Below are 22,194 nucleotides of genomic sequence, written 5' to 3' on the forward strand. Positions count from 1 at the left end.
TGACAAACCATCAAATGACAATAGGTCAAACAGGCAGGACCTGGCTTGAAGAAGGGTCATTTTTGTCTAAGGAAAAAGAAAGAAAGAAAGAAAAGAAAGAAAGAAAAGAAAGAAAAGAAAAGAAAGAGAGAGGGAGAGAAAGAAGGAAAGAAAGAAGGAAAGAAAGAAGGAAGGAAGGAAGGAAGGAAGGAAGGAAAGAAAGAAAGAAAGAAAGAAAGAAAGAAAGAAAGAAAGAAAGAAAGAAAGAAAGAAAGAAAGAAAGAAAGAAAGAAAGAAAGAAAGAAAGAAAGAAAGAAAGAAAGAAAGAAAGAAAGAAAGAAAGAAAGAAAGAAAGAAAGAAAGAAAGAAAGAAAGAAAGAAAGAAAGAAAGAAAGAAAGAAAGAAAGAAAGAGAAAGAAAGGAAGGAAGGAAAGAAAGAGAAAGAAAGAAAGAAAGAAAGAAAGAAAGAAAGAAAGAAAGAAAGAAAGAAAGAAAGAAAGAAAGAAAGAAAGAAAGAAAGAAAGAGAAAGAAAGGAAGGAAGGAAAGAAAGAGAAAGAAAGAAAGAAAGAAAGAAAGAAAGAAAGAAAGAAAGAAAGAAAGAAAGAAAGAAAGAAAGAAAGAAAGAAAGAAAGAAAGAAAGAAAGAAAGAAAGAAAGAAAGAAAGAAAGAAAGAAAGAAAGAAAGAAAGAGACAAACACTAGGGGTCAGTCTTGTTCTAGATCTGAATCTTCCTAGTGTTTTACTTAAGAGGCAGATTTTAATCAACCAAATAATTGGAATTATTTTCTCCTTACAATGGCGTCAAGGATTATGGGATATATATGAGCTGTATGTGAAGAATGGAGGGCAGCAGCTGGAGACAAAGTATCTTCTTTTGTAGACTAAAATAAATTCTAAAATAATTTAAATATGTGGCAGAGGTTTTTTTCCCCTGGCATATTATGCTACTATGCATTTGTTTATGTTTAGAAAGATACCTCAATTTTAAAGATGAGTTTTATATTTTTTGTTAACTTCTAAAATATACAGATCAGGCCTAATCACCTTCTGCTCCTAGAGAATAGGAAATTGATTCTATATGTACAAATACAATAGTAACATAGAATCTTACATGTTAACATTTTTTTCTAAAAGTTTTCATTTTATGTTGGAGAAATAATCACTCTACAAAACCACCATAATCAACTGCAAATCATCAGTGACTTTAACTTTTTTTTAAGGTTAAATTTTGTGGGGAAATACAATGTGTAACAATCTTTCTGTTTAATGTATTTTTACTGGATAATTACCTTCATATAGCTTTTTTTTTTTTTTCTGCAATGGAACTCCTCTCTGTGCACAAGAAGATGCAAAGAGGAAGATGAGCAGACAAACCTTTGTGATTCTTGTGGCATTAAAAACACAGGACAGTTATTTTAAGTGAAATCATAATGCAAACTGAATTATTTTTGATTCACATGTTTAGCATCCCAGTTGTGCCTACCTGCATCTCAGGTCTACAGAAGAAGACTTTCCCTGGAGAATACCTCATAGTCCCTTACCATGGATTTCATCTAGGATGTGAGATTTATTTTGTACAGACTGCTTTAAATATTTCTGCTAGGCTTTGCATTTACAGGTAGAAATAGAAAATTCTCAGTACAATTGATATTTCACATGTAGGTAAATAACATGCTGAAGCAGGATCACAAATGCTGATCATGTTTCTGTGGTACCAGATACCTTGTTCAACAGATAGAAATGTTGCCATCATAATTTTTATTAAAGCTTACTTTAATGCAGCCTTGACTGCACTGATTAGCTTTAATGAGCCCTGACCTGCCTCACATGAGGCCTGGAGCTACAGCCTTTGCCTGTGGGCCCAGGAATCCATTCCAGCTCTGCCCTGCACCTTCAGTTCCTTGCTGAGCTAACTGTGGGAGCTCACTGGGGACCAGCTGCTCCCTGAAGGGTGGGGATAATGACTGACCAGGAGGGCAAGGATGTAATGAAGCCCCAAAGGTTATAGCCAGTGGGATTCCACAGTTCTATCCAGAAAAGAATGATGAAATTCTGAACCTTGAATGGTGCTCTGAGCCCTAAAGGGTAATGCACTCTATTAATTCCAGCTTTTTTCATTATCCTTTGAAGTAGTGACCTTATCTGCCATGATCTAATTCTCATGACTCACTGTTCTAGATCCTTTCTCTTTCCTTTGTTGGTTCTGTTATGTGAGCAAATACAGTGCCACAGGGTAAGCCAAACTTGCTGCATGCCAATTACTTTGTGGTAATATTAAATGTAGGTCATTGGATAAAAAATGGAAGTAGCAAAAAATGGAAGTTGATGCTATCCTGTTAGGTATCCAAAGGCTTTTATATCTGATGTGTCCAGTTGGTTCCAGTTTCCATATTTAAAACATAAACATAATAATGTTTCATCCATAATTAAGCCATCATTATGCAGCAGAATCTGAGCTTATGTCCACCACATTGCTCCAAAACTTGTATATATGTAAGTCAGCTATAAAATTGTATATACATTTTTGAATAGTTAATGTTTTCAGTCAAAGAGGAAATCAGTAGCCCTTCTGCTGTGTTTGGAATCCTGTCTGTTTTATGAGGTGGGGAGAAATGAAAAATATAAAGTAGTTATATATAATATTTTTAAATGTAATTATGTATAACATGGGTAATTACCCAAGATGTACCAGTGGCAACACTTTATATTTGTAATTTTTCTTGTACTTAATCCCAAAACAAGTTTTATTGGAAATGGGTTAGTGAATTAGGTGAGCAGCATAACTTTTATGAGTCTTCTGACTGTTCTTGTTATCCTTATTTCCTTTTTTTTTTCCCCTCTTGTCAAAAAAAGAGAAAATGGTTCCTGGATTCTCTGGGATCAAAAAGCTACTCCAGGACCAAAGTGAATGTAAGTGGAGATCAAAAATGAGGATAGTGATTTAGGAATTGAATTAGAATCTCAGGGGTGTATCTTCCTTTACTTACACACTAAGTTGAGAGATTTTAAGTCAGTTTTACTAACACAGCTTTTTCATTTGAAACATGGAATCAAAGGAAGGTTTGGGTTGGCAGGGACCTTGAAGACCATCTAATTCCTGCTGCCACCCCAGCGCTGCTGTGGGCAGGAATGCCCCCCACTAGCTCAGGGTTAATGACTAACTCTTGTTCTACCATTTTCAGAGGCAAACTTTGTTGGACTGCAAAACAGCAGTAGAATGTAATCCAGGGAATCAGTTTAACTTTGCTGTTGCATATTAAAAAAAAAATCTCACTGAGCACTGGTGTTCAGACAAAGAGTGAAAGAATTGGGCTGTATTGATTGTGTTTTAGGAAAGCTGTCTGCAATGTGTTAAACAAAGGTGCAAACTTATGTATTAAACATTTGCAACAGAAATATGGGGTTTTTATGTCTTGGAATTTCAGGGTATGGCTCTTTTAATAGTAACTAGTAGGTAGTCAGGAGATTGCAGAAGTTATGAAGTCTGAGTGTTCAACAAGCAGGAGGTATCAAAATAGGAAGGCTTATAGTCTTTTGCTCATGTTTGTTTTTGGGTTTTTTATGGAAAGGAAATTAGTTCATATATCTGAACAGCAAAGCTACAAACCTGTGTACAGTTAACCAAAGACTTATAAAAACTATAGTGACATTACCACCTTCTCTCACAATTTTTTTTACCAAAATTAATGCAGCAATAATAATTCAAGCAGAAGCATTTTCTGGTTAGATTTTTTGATTTTTATTTTAAAATGTTTTTGTCATCTACTGCCCCAAGTTCAGACACATTCTGTAATTTACTTGTGTTCCATGTGATTCTCACAAAATCTATATTTGTATAGTACACATTTAGATTAGGCTTTGTGTCATCCTTGTTTTGTCATCTTATGACATTCATCTTATAGATGATTTCTAGATTAGTTACAAGAAAAAAAAAAGCTAAATGCTCATTGAAACATTCTGGCATTATCTGCTGAAATTCTGTTCTTGATACTAAGTTGGGTTTTTTGAGTAATGAAACTAATGAACCTGAGTCATCTGTGAATTTATTTTCTGTTGTTGCATTTTCTGGTGCATGAGATCTGACTGAAACTTTTCCAGGGTTTGAAGTATTGTCTGAGAAGTCTGGACTGAAAATACTTCACCAGTGACAAATTATGTTCTGCTAAAACACCATCTTGTACCAAAGTCTCAAGTTCTTTCCTTCTAATGCCCCAAAATTCATAAACAGCCTGCTTGAAGATATCTCAGTAGTTTACTCCTTTTCCAGTGTATCTGAAGATCTGTTCTTGTCTGTTCTGCTATGCCCTTACAGGTGTCTCAAGTCTCCATCCACCCCTGCATTCAGGTCCAGTGTTTAATTGAACAACCATAAATGTTACTGTCCACCTGTATAACACAGGTAACTTCTTGTAAGTACTTGTAAAACCTATTGCACTTTTCTTAATTTGCTTTCTATTTTCACTTAGTTTGTTCTATTTTTTCTGAAGAAACAATGTGTTAGGACTGTGCTCCAGCCCTTGTTCTTCTCTTGATTGTCCTAATAAGCTTGTCAATTTAATACAAATCTTACATTTAATTAAATTCCTAGGCTTTTTCTCAAAGTGATGACCAGATAGAGAAGGTATTATAAAATATTAACAGAGTTAAACTTATGTGTGAGTACGTGTGTTAATCAGACAATTAGCAGTGGCATGTCCTTATGTCCTAGTCACAGAAGAAGTTCCAGCAGCATCTTGGACACTAGTGCCAGTGAACAAAGAAACTGCACTTTGTCATTCCTTTGTGCAAGGATCTATTTTTCACCTTTTCTTATTAATGCTCTTTCTGGGCTAAACATCATTTCTCTACTTAGCATGTCTCAGCAACTGTGATAATTTTCATTTATACATTCTATTTCTCAGTCTTCATTTCCTCTCATTCCTGGAGTGTAGACTTTCAGCCTCTGGAGATCTAGAGTCTCTCCTTTTCTCTCAGCAAGGGAGAACAAATCAAGGGTTTGTTTCCCTTTCCCAAGGTCTTATCTTCTTACATCTCTACAGTGTTCCTCCTCCCCACTGCCTTGTAGGTATTCTTCTGCCCTGATCTTTTCAATGTAGAGTGTTATTCTTAACAGTTCTTTGTCTCTCTTTGCCCTCACCAAGTTTTTTCTGTTCTTCTTCTGCCCTACCATTAACTGACACCTGATAATCTTTCTCCTCAATTCTGATAGTCCTCAGGACGCTCTTTTTTTAAACCCACCACTGGTAAAGTGGAAGCTTCTCACCCAAGAAGGATGGCAAGAACTGCCAGGAGATCAGACTGGAAAGCTGCCTCCCTTTCCAGGCAGGGGCAGCAGGGCAGAAGCAGCCTCATGACCCCCCTGGCTGGCTGCAGGTCAGTACGGCCTGAGGCCTCAGCATTTCCATGGGATCTCTTGCACTGCCTGCAGTGACACATCAGAGGGGTGTTGGGCAGCTCTTGGTTTCCCTCATCTCTTCTTTCTCCCTTTTCCTCTTTTCTACCTCTCTTACTTCACTCTACTTGGCCTTCTCCTACTTCTTGTCTTCTAGACTTGTTTAAACATGTTCACCAACAGTTTTCTTGTATAACACTTCACTGAAGCATTCTCTTTAAAAATCCCATTATCTTAATAGCTTGCCTTTCTTGTGTGTGTATTTTTCTGCCTTTTCTGTCCCTTTATTTATTTTACATGTCCAAGCCTGATCTCTAAAGAAAGGAAGAAAGAGAAGAAAGAAAGACCTGTAATACTGTCAGTTTTCTTCAGGCACCTTTCCAGTGCATTTAGTGTAAGTGAAGGGAATGGAGTCTCCTTGGATAAGGTAGGACACAGCTCCTGGGCTCAGCTGTGCTCGTGGGCCTCTTGGCTCCCATTCTGCTTTCAGCGCAGCAGCAAAAGCTAAGCAAAGGTTTTCTTCATCACCTATGGGCTCATCCTGGTTTAGAGAGGATTGCCAAAATAACAGAGCTTGTGAAAGGTGCCAACATTCTCTTCTCAGATGACCTCTTCAGTCCTTTGACACTTAACAAGGCAGCATGATTTGATCTTCAGGCAATCTCTCCTACAACAGACCCCCGTCAGTGTCTGTGCTACTGTCTCCAGGCTGGCTCAGCGTCTCCAGCGGGGAATTTGTAGCACCCAGCCGCTGGCGTCTTCTCCTGGCGGAAGCTCAACCATTTGAAGAGAAGGGGAGGGAAAAAAAAATCCCAATCAGGACGCTTGCACATGCTGTTCTCTGCTTGCTCGCCTGGGTGTTCTGCTGAAGGACTGGGACATCTGCAGAGGAGGGGGAGCGGCGGGGCAGGAGCGTGCCCTGCTCGGGGCTGAAGTTCCTGCAGCGCCGGGGGCTGTGAGTGCGCTCAGCCCGGGGGGCGAGCAGCGGGGCCGGGATCGCGCTCCCCGGAGCGTACGCAGACAGACGTGATTAAAATTCAAGCCTAATGGCCTCTGGCATAAACAACATTCATCAGCCCGGGACTTGCAATGGATCTAAAGCCGCTCGCAGCAGCTCGGCAGAGGAATGCAATCGTGAAATGCACGTGAAAATGTGCAAGAAGATTGCCCAGCTCACTAAGGTAAGTCTCGCTGTTGCAGTTTTTCCAGGGAGGTGAGGCTGCCCTGGCCGGGGGTGTCAGGGAATTGTCTCCTCTGGTGCCCTGTGTGAGAGGAGGGAAGGGAAGGGGCTCCTCTCTTTCTAGGCTGTTGCCAGAACATCGCTGTGCACAAACTTCCCTGCGCGCAGTTCCCCGCGGGGGCTGCAGCCCATCCTTAGGGGTTGCCTCTGTGGCAGCCGATGGACGCCTCGCACTGAGCTGCTCTAATTACCGTGCGACCATAACGGGAAGAGCTCCAGCTCCGCGAAGACGCGGGGCTTGTCTGGGAGCTGTTGAGAGGGATCGACAGTATCCGCTTTGCTTCTAGAATTACGAAGACTGCAAGTAATTTGAGTTTTCTATGTTCTCAAGAAATATTGTTGCAAAGCTGCAGCCAACGCGTGGTGCTACAGTACAATAGTACTCTGACTCGCCGCTAATTGTTCCTGATGTGCATAAGAAGAGCTACTTTAAATGACGTTTGTAAAAGGAGTTGGAAAAGAGACAGGACTAAATTACGTCATTTATTGTACTTAAAACTTTTAGTCAACACTGAACTATTCGATATTTTCCACACCGTGTTAAGAAATAAGTATGTAGGAAATAGCAGTTATCTATTAACCTATTCTTATGCTGCATCTTTGTCAGTGAGGAAAAGCTATTTACTACCCTTGTTTACTAATGCAGCTTTTACATGGTCTGTAACCTCGCTGCAATTGATAGAGACTTAGTAGCAATGAAAAAACATTGAAAATACAGGTCAAAGAATAAGTCATTTAGATGTTCAAGTTAGAATGGCTTACTAGTTACAGTGCTAGCATTCTCATGATAACTGTACATGATAATGTACATTATGTGCATCAATACATAAACAAGAGCTACCTCTAATTACATATACTGCCTATATTATACCTTCTGTACTATACCAATACTTACTTTACAGGTTCTTTGATTGTATGTTTTAAGAGAATTTGTGTATAATATAATCCTTACTTTTGCCCATACATTGCATAATTTTATTGCAGTCATTTTTTTCAGATGTCTTTTGCTAAATTTCTACTGTTAAAGTGTGTGTGGGTTCTTTTCTTTAGTTTTGATAGAATTTCCCCTCTAGATGCTCTTCAGTTATCTGAAATAAAGATGATTTATACCTGAAGCTCAAAAAATACTTCTGGATAGCAAATAATTCTGTTTTGGAATATGGCTTGTAAGAAGCAGTTTTCTCTGCAATAACACTACACTTACAGAGAATTCATGGCACAACTGGAATTTTAATCACATGCTTTCCCTTCTGAATTCTGTGTAGACTAATGCAGTACCAACAGCAAGCATGTAAGAAGCAAAATTTGACACCAGATCAACTGAAAAATGGCTATATGGGAAATTTGTTATAGTAATTTTTGACTTAGGAATTTTGAGAGCTCCCTTTTAAAGCACTGTTTTCTTGGTTATATTACAGTCTGAATGATTATAATAAAATCTCATCTAAATTTAAATGGCCCATAGTACTTCCCTTTTTGTTTCTAACCCAGTATGCAGTACTGCTGTGTGTTGTTGCACAGCTGCAACTTCCTGTCTCAGTGACTGTAGATTTTCATTGATGAGGAGATAATGATCTCATTATTCATCTACTCAGTGTTGTGCCAGGTGAGATGAATACAAAATATATAAATTAGGTATAAGATCTATATCTTGACTTCCTTTCTCTTTGTTACACAGTCACTAGGGGCCTCCTCCTACTCTCAAAGGCAAAGTACATAAAGGTATCAACAGGAACCAAACTGGGTGAGGTGATGAGTCCCTGTCCTTGCCTGTAGTGCTGATTATGCCTTAAGGTGTTGGTTAGGGGAACACAGGGATCCAGGGAATCCCAAGAGGTAATTTGGGCAGAGACTCAGAGCTGCTCCCATTCTACTGCCCTGCTATTTCTGGTTTTGTAGAGGTAGAACTTAGGAAGTTTTCATACCTTCAGTCATGCATTTTTTCTGTTCTGCACATTTTTGGCTGTAGCCAGAAAAAATACAAACCTTTAGCAATATTTTGTTTGCTTTGAGCCACAGACTACTAGTTTTTTGTAGCTCACTTCTCTTGAAATGGGTGTATATACATTTGATTGTATTTGATTGTAGCAGAATGCATGACTTTGTAGTAGTTATTAAGTAATACCAGTAATGACATTCAGACTTCTCCATCAGACACTGGACTCATGGCATGCTGTTTCATGCTTCCCAGTTCTTTGTACTTCTGTATCTGTTTAGCAATAACGTGGAGTTTAAGATGTATGGTGACTTTTATAAGACTTGGGGTGTCACTCCCTACTGCTTCAAGTTATGGATTTGTAACATCCAACATATGGATTTTCATGTGTAAAATCCAACATATGGATTTTCATGTGCTTATGGTTTCTCAGCATAGTCCTTTTTACTTGAAATAGGATGAGAAATTCAAATGAGCTCTTGAAGAAGAGTGTTGAGGATCAGCTTTCATTAACAGAGGCAGTTTGGACAGGGCTGACAGGAACTAGCTACACTGCAGGTATCCATGCTATTCAGGCTTCTTTTCAAACCTCTGCCATGAGGCTCAAACCAAACCTGCTGTTCTGGACTGCAGCTCTGAAACCAAGCCCAATATCAATACCTAGAAAGGTTACAGTACCTGGTGATCAGAGAGCTACCTAAGCCACAAAGTAGTTCTGTTTCCTTCTTAGAAAAAAAATCCTGGATACCAATGGAGGGCTATGTTTTAATGAGAGAAAACAGTTATTCTCAAGTACTTTTTTTCCTTTGGGGTTCATCTGACTCTATGTTGCAAATCTGGGAGCCTTGTTGTAAAAAGCACATTTTAAATTGCAGTGTTACTGGTCAAGTAGATTGTTACTAAAAAATAAAGTCGAGTAGTCTGGCAAAATTGTTGTGTATGTATGGATACTGTGAGTTGTAACAGAGGAAGAGAGTGCTGATGCAAGGAAAAGTTAATTGCTGGTAAAATGCACTTGCAAACCCTTTTTTCCCTTTAGGGGAAAGAAATGTCAAAGGGAAGCAAGTGTGTTCCTCTTCCAGAAGCAGCAACGTACGCAGATGTTCCTTAATGACTCTGTGTGGAGCAGTTCAAAATGTTACATGTTCTGACTGCCTATCACCAGCAGTCACTAGGAGGTTTAGCTCCTCAGCTCAGTCAGCAAGGTAGAAAATATGACCCTTATTTCATAGTCTTCAGTGCAAAATCAGCCAGAAAAGCAAAACCCTCTTTCCTTCATTGTTCAAGGGAGGGATGGCTGACTGTTGCACTAATATGCTCATATTTAGTTCTGTTAGCTTCACTCTTGTGGGTAGAAATTTACTGAAGAGTTAACAAGTGACCTGGCACGTGTGTGAGGGCATAAACTCTGTACACCACTGTAGTGTCTTGTAGCAGGGCTATATATTAGATCTTTTAACCTTTCCTGCTTTATTTGCCATAAAGCTATCAGACATTTCTTGGTTTTAGATGCGAAATATGATCAAATTTTAATGGTTTATTCTGGAAGCACCTAACAGCTGGGTAACTCTAACAGAACACTTCTGTGGTCTACTCATATTCCTGTTGAAAAATGTGGCCTTTTTCACATAGTTTAAGTTTATTGACCTTGTTTGCTGTACTCAGTAACCAGTGCTTGCAGTGGTTCAGCTGCTGTGCAGTTGGTTACTATGCTACCAGAGCTCTCCTGTGTGCTTGAGGCTTTTTGATCTCAACTCTCTAGAGATGTATTCAATATTCTACAAAAATGAAGGAAAATAGAATAGAATAAAAACTAGGATCATGCTTTTGGAGTAACAGTATTTTTCCTTTGGGCAAGGAATATAAAAAATTATTTCCATGTAGGCAAATAGAGAGAATCTATTTATAAAACTGCTTAAATTCTGTGCTAAGAAGACCAATGAAATCAGCCATCCCTATCCCTAAGTACTCTCTGATGCATTTGTTTTCATTATTTTTGTGTACAATTTGCTACCAAAGCTAGCATTATTTTTGCCTATGAGCTGACAAGAATGTGCAGGCTGATTTCTTTACTTGTCATTACTGTGTTTTTCCTTACAGAAAGTTCCTCCCTAAAAAGGAACTCCTGTATTATTAAATGCATGTGCAATGCCATAAAATTGTGTTGATCAGCTAGTCAAAAGCAGTATTAAAGCCATACTTCTATTAGGAAAAAGCCTAGCATCTTATTTGGATAGCTAGAAATTATTATTTAAATTAATTCAAGGGATAAGAATGATATCTACGTATGGAATTACTTTCTTACCATACAAATTTAGCACTAATTATATAAAGTTTGCAGAAAATCTGATTGTCTTATTAACTGACAACTCAAGACTTCTTTATAATGGAGAGTACATAATGAATTCAAGTCTCTTTATCAATGAATACTAGTTAATGTTTATATACAACATGTTTTGCATATTATTAATATGCAAATTACAGACAATAGGCAATAAAATATCTAATGATCCATTAATTGCACAAAAAAAAGTTGCAAGCTTATAGCTTTTTCATGTTCTTTTTTTTAATGGTAGTATTTAAAAGTCTCTTTTTCAGTGACACTATAGCAGTACCTCTCTCCTAATATTTCTTTTAACCAGCATGTACATGCCAGTGTTTTACAATTGTGAAAATTATACCCAAATTAGAAGTCAGTGCCAAGTCAGTTGAAGACATTCTCATGTAAATATTTTGAGCTATGTATTTTAGGCTTTTGAACACTCCAGCATTGAATATTGTATATAAAATACTTTTTTTCCATAAAGTATCATGTTCTTCCTGCCCCACCCCCAGCAATCACATCCTCATTAGTTAAAAGATTTTCTCTGTTTTATTAAAACAGCTGTAACACTGAGGTAGAACTCTGAGTTAATTTATCCAACCCCTCAGTGGGCACAATAACTCAAACTTCTCTGTGCTGGTTCAAACTTGGCATTTTACTTCACGTGTATTCATTTGTCTTTCAAAGCTCGGAGATAGCAGAATGCACACAACTCTGTTACTGAGGAAATATTGCCTTTATTTCATAAAGAAACTACAAACAGACTGACTGCTTTCAAATAGGGATTTTTTTTTCTTAAGTTAATGACCTGGGTGAAGTTCTTCTGAAGGAAGATGATATTTTTTTAATGTGGTTGTGATTCAGAACTTTGTCTGACTTGGTTTTTAGGTACTTAAAATAAACACAGTTTTAACTTAGAACAGGTTACTACCAGCAAAGTCTTCTGTTTTAATTATCTTTGGAAGCTAGAAAGTTACAGCATCTGGCTGTGACTGTGCACTGACTGGTTGTAACTATATAACCCTCTTAGAGGGTCATAGAAGAGCTACCTTTAAATGTAAATATGAGCCTGCAGTTGATTATTTTCCTTTTTTTCATTCAGCAAGAGTGAACTACTAGCATTTGACAACAAGACTGTTAAGAACTATAGCTAATACTTTTACATGTTTTACAGTGTTGAAATGTTTTTACTGAGATATTGATGATATGCCTTAGTATTTAATAAAAATAATGAATTTTCTGTAGACTACAGGACATAGCAATGCAACAATGCATTGCTGCTACACTCTTTGCAGACTGCTTCCACTTTTTCTGATGATAAATGGTGGTTAAACTTTCTTGATTTTATGATCATTGGTGCAATCCCAGAATGTGTTCAGCATATGCTTCATCAGAGTATCTTCCTGAAATGGGAATGTGAGTAGTGGCTATATTCAATCTATCTCCATTTTACTGTTACAGATGTTTGTGTAAAATGTCCTGGGTACATCAGTGACAGTGTAGTGTTATGATCTATATTATTATGTAGCCCTTTAGTTCCATAACACTATGTTGACTTGGGGTCCAATGATGCTGTTTTGAAAATGAGGAGAGAAACTGAAAGAAAAATATCTTTTAAAAAACACTATGGTGAGGTCTGTCTGGGACAATAGCCTGATTCTGATGATGCCCAGAGAGTTATAGGAATATGACATGCATCTGGTGTTCTTGTCTAAAGTTTCATTGCCTTCATTGGTCTGTGAGATTTTCTGGAGACTGGCAGAGTTTCTTAATACTTCCTTGCCCTAACTGGATTTTTATTCAATACATTTTACAATCACTTCTTGAATCCCTGTGATCTTTTATTTTAATTTGCTTACAGCAGCAAGAACTTAAATTTTGCTGCCTGTAGTAGCAGAAACTGATTTTATAAATTCATAGATACCTGAGGGTTCTGATGGTTTCTTTTCTTAATTAGCAAAGTATCTAGAATGTGTAAAGAAATCTTTTAAATTTTAAAAAATCCTCTCTGAGAATGCAAACTACAGGAGAGTAAGAATTTGATCCAATCTGTATAATGCTTTAGTTTGGGTTAGGACGAAACAGGACTCATTTTATCTATGCTTCTCACAGCTCTACATAAAGGACAAAACTCGCAATAAATATTGTGTTTTAAATAAATTATAATATTTGTTTCTACAAAACCATGTATTTGTTTGGGAAAAATCTCCCACCTCGAGCTGTAATTGAATCAACAGTTCTGCAACTTACAGTTGCAAGACTTTCAAATCCTACTATATTTAAAGTAAATACTTGGAAAGATGGGAATCAAGTGAGAGCTTACTTGACAAGTCTCTTTGGGTACTGTATTTATTGTAAAATTGGACAATGTTGCTTTATTTAACCTGCAAATCAGAAGGTATTTTGGAGGCATAAAATTTCAGGTAAATATCTAGAATAATTTAAAAAACCAACCAAGCAAAACTCTTGAAAGCACTGAACATGTGTCTGCAATTTAGAGTCTTTAAAGTTCTTTACAAGTCTGGGATGTAATGAAACATTTCACAAAATATAGTGTTATTGAATGAATTCTATCACCACTGTATTTAAATCTGGTTGATGAAATGCATTAGCTTATATTTTTGAAGCATAATTGAGATCAAACTTCTATGAGTTTTAGATAGGTTTAAATCCTAGAAGAGCTTGACATGTCAAAAAAACAGAGTTAAATTATCAGTGAATTTCATGCAAATAAAGTCTTTTTTTTTCTTCTATTGACACAGAATTGATGACTTCACTTGAGTACTAAAAATTCACCTAGTCTACAGTGGCAACAATGGACAGAGGACATAAATTTGTCAGACAGATCTACTTCTTGCACATTATACATCTGACAGAGTGGTTAGACATAGACAAACAAATTCAGTCATTCTGAAGACATTTTTGGGGTTTATACAACACAGATTAGTCTTATGACACTTACTGCAGTCAAGACACTTCCTGGACTCCCAATTAACTTTTGTGGTTCTACAGCATATTTTTTTCTGTGCTGAAATTATTAGTGTCTTTTTTAGCACTTGCTCTGCTTATGGAAATATTCTTGCAATATAGTTTTACCTTCCTAATTCTTAAATTGCCTGGCAATTATTCTTGTAGCTTATTAGAAACTGTAAAATACAAATAAGGGACAGCTGGATGTCTCTTTAGTAAAATTTAGGCCAGAGCTCATTTTGTGTTAGATCACATTTGAGAGATTGGGTGCAATACATAAACCACTAAAGTACCACTTTCTGTGTTCAGTATTACACTACACCAAGCAGAAAAAAGGTAAAAGATGGGACCAAATAAATGTACCTGTGCTATTTTCTTGTATTAAATTTAAACTAAAGTGGGGAGGAAACAAAGCGGGGAGCAGAAAGAGTCAAAAAACGTGCCAAAATAAATTAGAAACCTGTAGACATTTTATGCTTATGCTTTCTGGATACATTTTAGTATTTCATTGTATTTTTTGGACTGACTGTAACACATGATATGTGTAGGAAAAGAGGTGATATATTCAAATTTGAAGAATGTAAGATCAACATTCCCTCTTCTACTGTGAATCTCTAGATAAGGCAAGCCTGAGGCAGTTTCAGGAGGGTGAGACCTTGCACCATGAGCTTCTGCCCAAGAGACATCAGGTCATGTAAACACAGGTGGATTTCATACAGAGCCATTGGCTAGCTTTGTGCTGCACCACCTCTTCCAGGGTGGTGCAGCACAAGGTAGCTAGGAGACTCTTCCAGGGTCTCAAGGGCTTTATTATCTTGGATGAAAGGATATAGATTCACCCTGAAATAAAAGGAAACCTTCTGGAGCAAAATCCTTTTTTATTATTGTAGTTAGGATTCATTCTGGTGTAGGGTACAAGCCATGCACTTCTTTGGGATGTTTGGAGTGACAATTTGTTTAAAGCTTCTCTCATTCCACACAACACTACATATGTGTTTATGTTATGAACATTTGGTGCAAATATTTGGATGCATGAAATTATTCCTGTGCTTTCAGGGAACTACTGAGAATGCAAGGAGAGAGCTGAGACTTAGTTCTTGAGGTCCCAGGTCATACCTTAGAGCAGTATCATTTATCACTTACCACCTATGTATGAAATCAGTATAGATTAAAATGGGATCAGCATGTAGGTAATCATAGCCTAGGCCTGTACCTTAATTAAAAGACATTATTCTTCAGTGTTAGAACATGAGAGGTTGATTAGAGTATTAATTAATGAATTGTGGGAGGTGGGTTTGTTTTCTAGAAAGCCTGTGGAGTTGGTGACAAGGGAGGCTAAGGGATAGAGGAGTCATTTGTTTAAATAACTGAAGTTATTTTTGATAATTTCTCTGTCCTTTGCTTTTAAGGAGACCATTTAAGGCAGGTGTGTTTGTCAGTACCTTGCTCTGCTCTGCTCAGCAGGTAGACAAGATGAGTTCAAAGAAAAGTGAAAAAGAGATGATGCATGGAGTCACCTGGCATCAGTGAGCCTCCAGCAGACTTCTCCCTTAGAAATAGAAGTTTGTCTCCTATCCTGCTTTGTGTAGAGTGCTGCTGGGAGTACCCTGTTTGGCACCTTCATCCAGGGCCTCTTCTCATTCTTTTGGTGTGGTTTGTTTTGTTTTGTTGGGGTGTTTTTGTTTTTTGTTTGTTTGTTTGGTTTGGTTTTTTTGGGTTTTTTTTTTTTTTTGCTTTTAAATATTTTTTGGCAGGGAGGTTTTGTGTCTACTAACTTGGGCCTGAAGGAAGAATATTTATGATCTTTTGCTTTTCTTTGATTCATCTTAGTATCATCACTCCACTTTCCACACCAAATTGTCTTATTCAGCTAGAAAAGCAACCTGCTAGAACCATTTTTTTTATTGTGATAGTCAGATTCCTCTAAGAATAGTATTTAACACTACTGTAGGAAGAGAGTAGTTTTTGGTTTGAATGCTTTAACTCTGCCTTCACTGTAAAGGTGCAGTTGAAATTTTTCTTTTTCAATTTGTTTTGTTTTGTTTTGTTTTTTTGTTATTTTATATCACCATAAGGAAAATGAGAAAGGAAATGCTATTTAGATTTACAGCATTTGGAGGATAAAAGAGGACAAATAAGATGCATTCACATTCAGTGCACTGTTAATATTCAGGTATATATGTGTAATAATTTTTTTACCAACCTGCCATGCAACACTCAGGTGCTATAAATTCAGTACAGTGTTTCCCAATCTGTTTGGTTTAGGAGAGCTGTGAGGAGGCAGAAGCCATTGGTATTATGATAGAGACTCCCGGAGTAGTGATGTGCTCTTTTCATTTGAAAGCTGTTCTGCCTGTACTGTCAAATGATCACTTTTAGAGCTGCTTTTTAAAAGCTGTTTATCAGCACAGCTGTTAAGGGTTTTATACTACATACATATACTACTACAAGTGTACACTCACAATGTACAGGTCTGAAATAATTTTTCAGTATTTTTCCTTTCAGCACATGAAGCACCGGATTCATTTTGTATAACTCCAGTCTTCAAAATGAGGTATCTGGAATAGGAATATAGGAGCTATATTCAGTAGGGAGTGAAAGGGAAGGGTTTAAATTTCATAAAGTAGAGAGCAGCAGCCGTCTCAAAATTAAATCATTTAAGAGGGTTAAGATATGGAGGAGTCAGTTTCAGCACTCAAGCTTGAAGATTAAATTTAAGGGCATGCAAATCAAAATGCTTCGCTGTGGTTCTAGCCAGTATTGAACAGAAGTGTAGGATTCATAGATGGGGCAGGGAGGCCAGGTTCTTCCATGGTTTTAGATAACTCACCTAAGGCGCTGGTGGTAGTCTAATGCTTAGTGGAATTTGGGAAATCTGTATGATTAAGTCAGATTTTAGAGGAATCCTGACCACAACATAGCATGAGATAGGCCATGGTGATTTGCGAGATAACTTTATCATTGAGTGAAAGTCTGAGTCACAAAGGCTGGATGTTCATTTCTGTTTTAGTGGTGGAATGAAATACAGAAATGTGATCATCAGCATCTGACCTAGTTAACTGAAGAGTTACCCAACCTAATTACTGGTCATTCAGTGTGGAAAATGTGGGCAAGAATAATCTTCTTGGAGTTTTTATGTCTGTCTCCTGAATGGATAAGAACTGTTCATAGAATGATTTTAGCTAGTGAGATGAATAAATCTGCTCAGTATACTGTAACTCTTTCAGTTTCAAAGGAAAATGGTTAAAAATAACAGAGAGGAATTAATGGCTTGTAATCGAAGGCCCCAAAATATACTTATCTAAATGTAGACAATAACTTCTTTTCTGGTATTCTTCTGAAATGTGACGCCGTAATTCTGTTTTGTCAAATGTTTATCAAGAAGTATATTTGGACAGTGTTTTCCAACTGTGACTTTTTAAGGCTTCTGTACCTAATTCATTACTGCTAGGGAGGAAATTGACTATACACAAGATGTATTTGTGTATTTGCTTTCATTTATGGTTGACTGAAATTCAATATGTTATTCATATACAGATAGCACAAAAAGTGGTTGGACATAGATAAGCAAATTCAATAATTCTGAAGACATCTTCTGGATTATATAACACACTGCAGGCTTGTGACACTTATTCCAGTCAAGAAACTTCTGAACTCTCAATTGAGACTTGCCCTGGTAAAGGCTTGAAAATTATAGGGCCACAACTTTAGCATAATTAAAGAATTAATTGTCTCATTGTTTCTGTATTTATCTATCTACTTACTTAAGGCTATGATTTTCTCAAACATTGTCTAAAAATCTTTTGATTAACTTCTGTAGGCTCAGGCCAGACTGAAAATATCACAATATATGTAATCAAGTCAAAACTTGTGTACAAATTTCAAGCCTAGTTTTTTAGAGCAGTAATTTATCCCTAAAAAACCCTAGCCAACCAAGCAAGTCAAAATAATGTGTTGTTCTCCTTAAGTTAGATAACTTTATCCAGTAGAAACTGGATTAGCCCCCATATGTCCTAGTGGAGGTCTGAAAAGACAAGCATGTGTCTTTTCAAGGCAGCTATTTTGTTGTGCAATTATATGTAGCTGTAAATTTAAGTTGGGCATTTAGTTTTCCTTTCAGGCTACTGTGGGCTTCTAAAAGTGTTTTCTTTTTGAAGTAGCAGTAGAGTGCTTGTACAACAGGTTCTGTGAGAGATAGCTGGTGTATGTTATGGTAACAGATGAAGCCTGCTTAGGGTAATATGGTCTTACAGTCATGAGAATTATTATTCTGCACTTTATAAAACAAAATAAAGCATTAAAGGGTTTAAATCAGTTTTGGAAAAATTACTTATTGTTATCAGAGATTTGCTTGAATCTGCTAAAAGCAGTTTTGAGATTTATAGCTGTTACTGAAATTATGGGGAAAAGACCTGAAACATTGCCTGAATACTTCACAGAATCAAGTCAAAAGATCAATAAGTGATTTTGGTCCACATGAGCTGCATGTCAGGAGCTCATGTTTCACTGTTCAGGTTTGCCACTACTGGTCCCCAGCACTTTGTCATGCTAAAGGCAATGTGGCCTTTAGTAGTCCTGCTGCACTGAAGGTCAGATGGACTGGACTTTACATAAGGAGTCAGTTAGCTAGAGAAGGGACCCAACTTCCTTCTTTGTATTAGAGATCAAACCAGTGACATGAAGTGACAACTTACCTAGAATAAAAAAGAAATTTCTGACAAAATTAAAAAAAAAATACTGTTTGTCACCTTTTTTATAAGGTTTTTCAGTTGATAATTGTCCCTTCTGTTGCTAGTGGGGAAAAAAAAAACAAACAAAACAACACAAAGAGCCAACACCACCAAAAAAATATTAATCTATAGCAGTAATTCTCTTTTAGTGTTTAACACCTTGATAAATACAGTAACTGAATTAATGGCTATTGTTGACAAGATACTTTACTTTTCTATTTTTCTTGTTCAATAGGTGATATATGCCCTAAACACTAAGAATGATGAACATGAGGACAGTATGCAGGCTTTGAGAGAGGCTCATGAAGAAGAAATTCAGAATATTCTTGCTGAGACAAGAGAAACAATTCTCCAGTGTAAAAGCAAAGCTGAAGAAGAACAGTTACTGAGAAAGCATATTCAGGCCCTTGAAATTGCAGTAGCACACCATAAGAGATTGAAGGAAGAAGCCTTAGCAGAGTTAATATTGTGTAAAAGACAAGCAGAAGAGAAGGAGTCAAGAACAGAAGAGAAACAAGCACAGACAGGCCTTTCTACAGACAGAGTAGATACCACTGCAGGCTTTGAAAACAAACTTCTACATTTAAATCAGGAGTTTGATGGACTGCTAAATGAATGCAAAGCATTTAGAGGAGAAAATCTAGATAAAAAAGTAAATTTAGATGAAAAATGTAGTATGGAAAGGCACACGGTAATGAATGAGATTGAAAACCTGAAGAGTGAGAACCAGAAAACATCTGAAGAATATATTCAAAAAACAAGAAAACTGCAAGCCTGTTGTGAGATAGAAAAAGAGACTTTGAAAATAGCCATGCAGCAATCTGTGATAGAAACAAACTGTCAACAAGGAGAAACAGAGGAAAAGAAGAGCTCAGAGACTGAGCAAGGTTTTTTGCTGCAGCAGGTAAAGAAGCTGGAAGCAGACCTAGAGGAGAAAAGCCAGAAGATAAATGAGAGGAAGAAGCATTCCCAGAAGCTGAAGGAGCAGATACAGGTAGAGTTAATCCCTATCTCTGCCTGAGAAAGTGAAAATTCTTAATTATTTAAAATTTGGGAGAGGAGTCTTTTAAAGATCTTGTTGATTCAAATGCTTTTTAAGCAGTAAAGCAGTTTGAGAGGCTTAGGATGGAAATAGGGGTGATATAATGCTGGCAGCTTTAAAGAAAGAATTAAGATGATTAGTAACTCATTAGGAGAACACTTTGAACACTATAATTTGTATTCCTTGAAGGAGGGGTGAAGTAAAATTTATCTATTGGCTGAAGAGAGTTTTACTTTTTCTGCCCAGAAGTGTGACAAGAACAGCAAGCAGGCACTACTGCTATCAATGAGTGTTTGTTTACAGAGTACATTCTCCTTTTCCCTTGTGGGTGCCAATAGCTCAGTGCATGGATACAAAGAGGGTTAGATATGAGACCTGAGCTGGCAGTTTAGGAATCAGGCTTTTTGTATGACTCTTGCAGCAGTGGCTTGTACCAAGTGCCATTTAATGAAGTGTCCTTTACACTTGTGAAGTTTTATGTGCTGAGCCATGAGACTTTGGCCATTGGTTCTCGCCTTGCCTCACCTCACTTTGCCTGCCCACCCTCACTGCTGTGTATCTCACACATTTGCAGCACAGCTCAGCAGACCCTTCCTGGTTGCATCATGTGTCAGATGCAGTTTCAGAGGTTGGCATGTCATGGGAAATCTGCCAAACAGCTGCTTTTGGTACACAGGGTCAGTGTGCAGGAGAGAGGCTGATGCACAGTGCTGAAATTGAAGCACCCAGCCATGCTCTGTGCTCATCAGTTCAACTTCTTTCTGATACTTTTGGTCCTTTACATCACATAAACTCACCTACCAGACATACCCCCAGCTCTATGACAGCAATCTTTTACATTTGGTAAGCAAACACCTTGAAAGTCTAGTTTTGAAGTATACAGAATAACAAAAAAGGTTCCCTAATGGGAAAGAAGATTTTCTTCTGGAGGAGAGCCCCAGAATTCTGCAGGGAGCAGGGTCAGCCCAGTCAGCTGTGTTCTTCCAAGGCAGCTCTTCACTCTTTTCACCATCTGCCCTCACATCTTGCTTGCCACTATTGTTTTGCTGATGATGCAGAGTTCTGAGCTACTTCCTTGAGGATGTTCTTAGAGGGAGTTCAGCCTTCAATACAGTCCCTACCTCTTTGTTTCACAAGATCAGAGTATGAATTGAATACACCTTCCCAGCATTATTCAGATTTCATTGTCTCATTGTGTAGATATGGAACAGAACAACCTCTATCTTTTACAGAAAAGTGGAGAGGATACAAAGATGCACATAAGCTCTTTTTAAAAATTGAGTCAATCTGTAATATCTGTTTTAAATTGAGTCAATCTGTAATATCTATTTCAATACTAAAATGTATCCTGGCTCTGTAGAAGTTGGAAGCATTAGAGGGGAAGAGAGAAAGGAAGATTTTGATTTTTTGTCTGTGGATACTTTGGGTGACATTCAGGGAAAATTAAGAATAAACACATGAAAATTTATGCATGTGGTTGACTCTTCTGATTTATTGTATAACAAATGTAGTAATTTAGGAACAAATAATGTAAAATATGATAGGAAGTGGAAGTAAGAGGGTGGTGTCATTAGCAACTTATTTTCTAAATTCAGTATCAGCTGGATAAAACTGAAATATTTTTCTGAAGGACATATGCTCAACTCATACATTTCAAATCCTCTAAGTCTGTGGAATGAGGCTGATTTACATACCACTGGAGCATATTGCCTTGAATCTTTAAGGAGATACCCTCAGACTAGAATGAATCTGGAAGGAGGGAGAGTTAGACATGATGTTGTTTTCTCTTTCTTTTACAGTTTGAACAAAAAAAATGTGAAGTTTCTCCTTTCTAAATTGACTATTTCTTATGCCACCATTAAATACATTTTTTCAGACTTCTGTGGACAATGGCAGACAGGGAAGTAGAAATGTCTTTTTAATCAGAAATACCTTTGAGCCTTAGTAAATACTAGCAGGAAAAGCTATTATAAGGCTTGAAAGGTGAAAGGACAGTTAATTCAACAGCATGAATTTTCCTGTTTTCTCCTCAGTGTATGCCAAGAGGTTTGAGACCTTTAGATGAAAGGCATTGCATTAGTACACATTTATTATTACTGCTGTAAAAGGGAGAATAAAAAGGTTGATAAATCATTAGACTGATCTGTTCAGTCTAGTTTTGGAAGAATTCTGGCATATATGCCAGAGGTAAAAGTAACAAGCTTACCTTGAAGTTTTGAGCTACAGAGAGTGTTAAATACAAGTTAGTTTTTAACCCTGATGTTTTACTTGACATTCATATAGGAAAAAAATGCAGTTTTATCTGAGTGAGTATTGCAGTATTATGCTAGACATCTGAAACTGCAACTAGAACCTCCAGAAACAGCACATTCAATATTATTGAACTTTTTTCCATTAGTAAGGGAAAGACAACTCCCAGCAAAGTCTGGGCACAAGAAGTACCAGCAAAGTAGGACAAAATTTTTTCTGAGTTTAGGCATCTGTATATGGATTATGTTACCAACTTTTGTATTTCAGCAACTGAAAAAACCTTAATTAATATTCATTAACTTTTGGCATAAGCTGTTATTATTAGAAGTTG

At 37.2% G+C, this 22,194-nt stretch overlaps 1 protein-coding gene across 3 annotated transcripts in view; it reads left to right on the top strand.

The window, feature by feature from the left end:
• Window positions 1–6,217: 6,217 nt before the first annotated feature.
• FAM184B (family with sequence similarity 184 member B) overlaps window positions 6,218–22,194 on the top strand; it is a 36,068-nt gene continuing 20,091 nt past the window's right edge. Inside the window, exons 1-2 of one of the 3 annotated variants that reach the window (XM_066548578.1) lie at window positions 6,218–6,553; window positions 18,807–19,565. In XM_066548578.1, the coding sequence (XP_066404675.1) occupies window positions 6,419–6,553; window positions 18,807–19,565 (894 nt within the window). In that variant the 5' untranslated portion in view covers window positions 6,218–6,418. The remainder of the gene's footprint in view (window positions 6,554–18,806; window positions 19,566–22,194) is intronic. The other 2 variants (XM_066548577.1, XM_066548579.1) reach the window with 2 other exon arrangements.

This window comes from Molothrus aeneus, chromosome 4, assembly GCF_037042795.1.
Source record: "Molothrus aeneus isolate 106 chromosome 4, BPBGC_Maene_1.0, whole genome shotgun sequence".
NCBI classification, from domain to species: Eukaryota; Metazoa; Chordata; class Aves; order Passeriformes; family Icteridae; genus Molothrus; species Molothrus aeneus.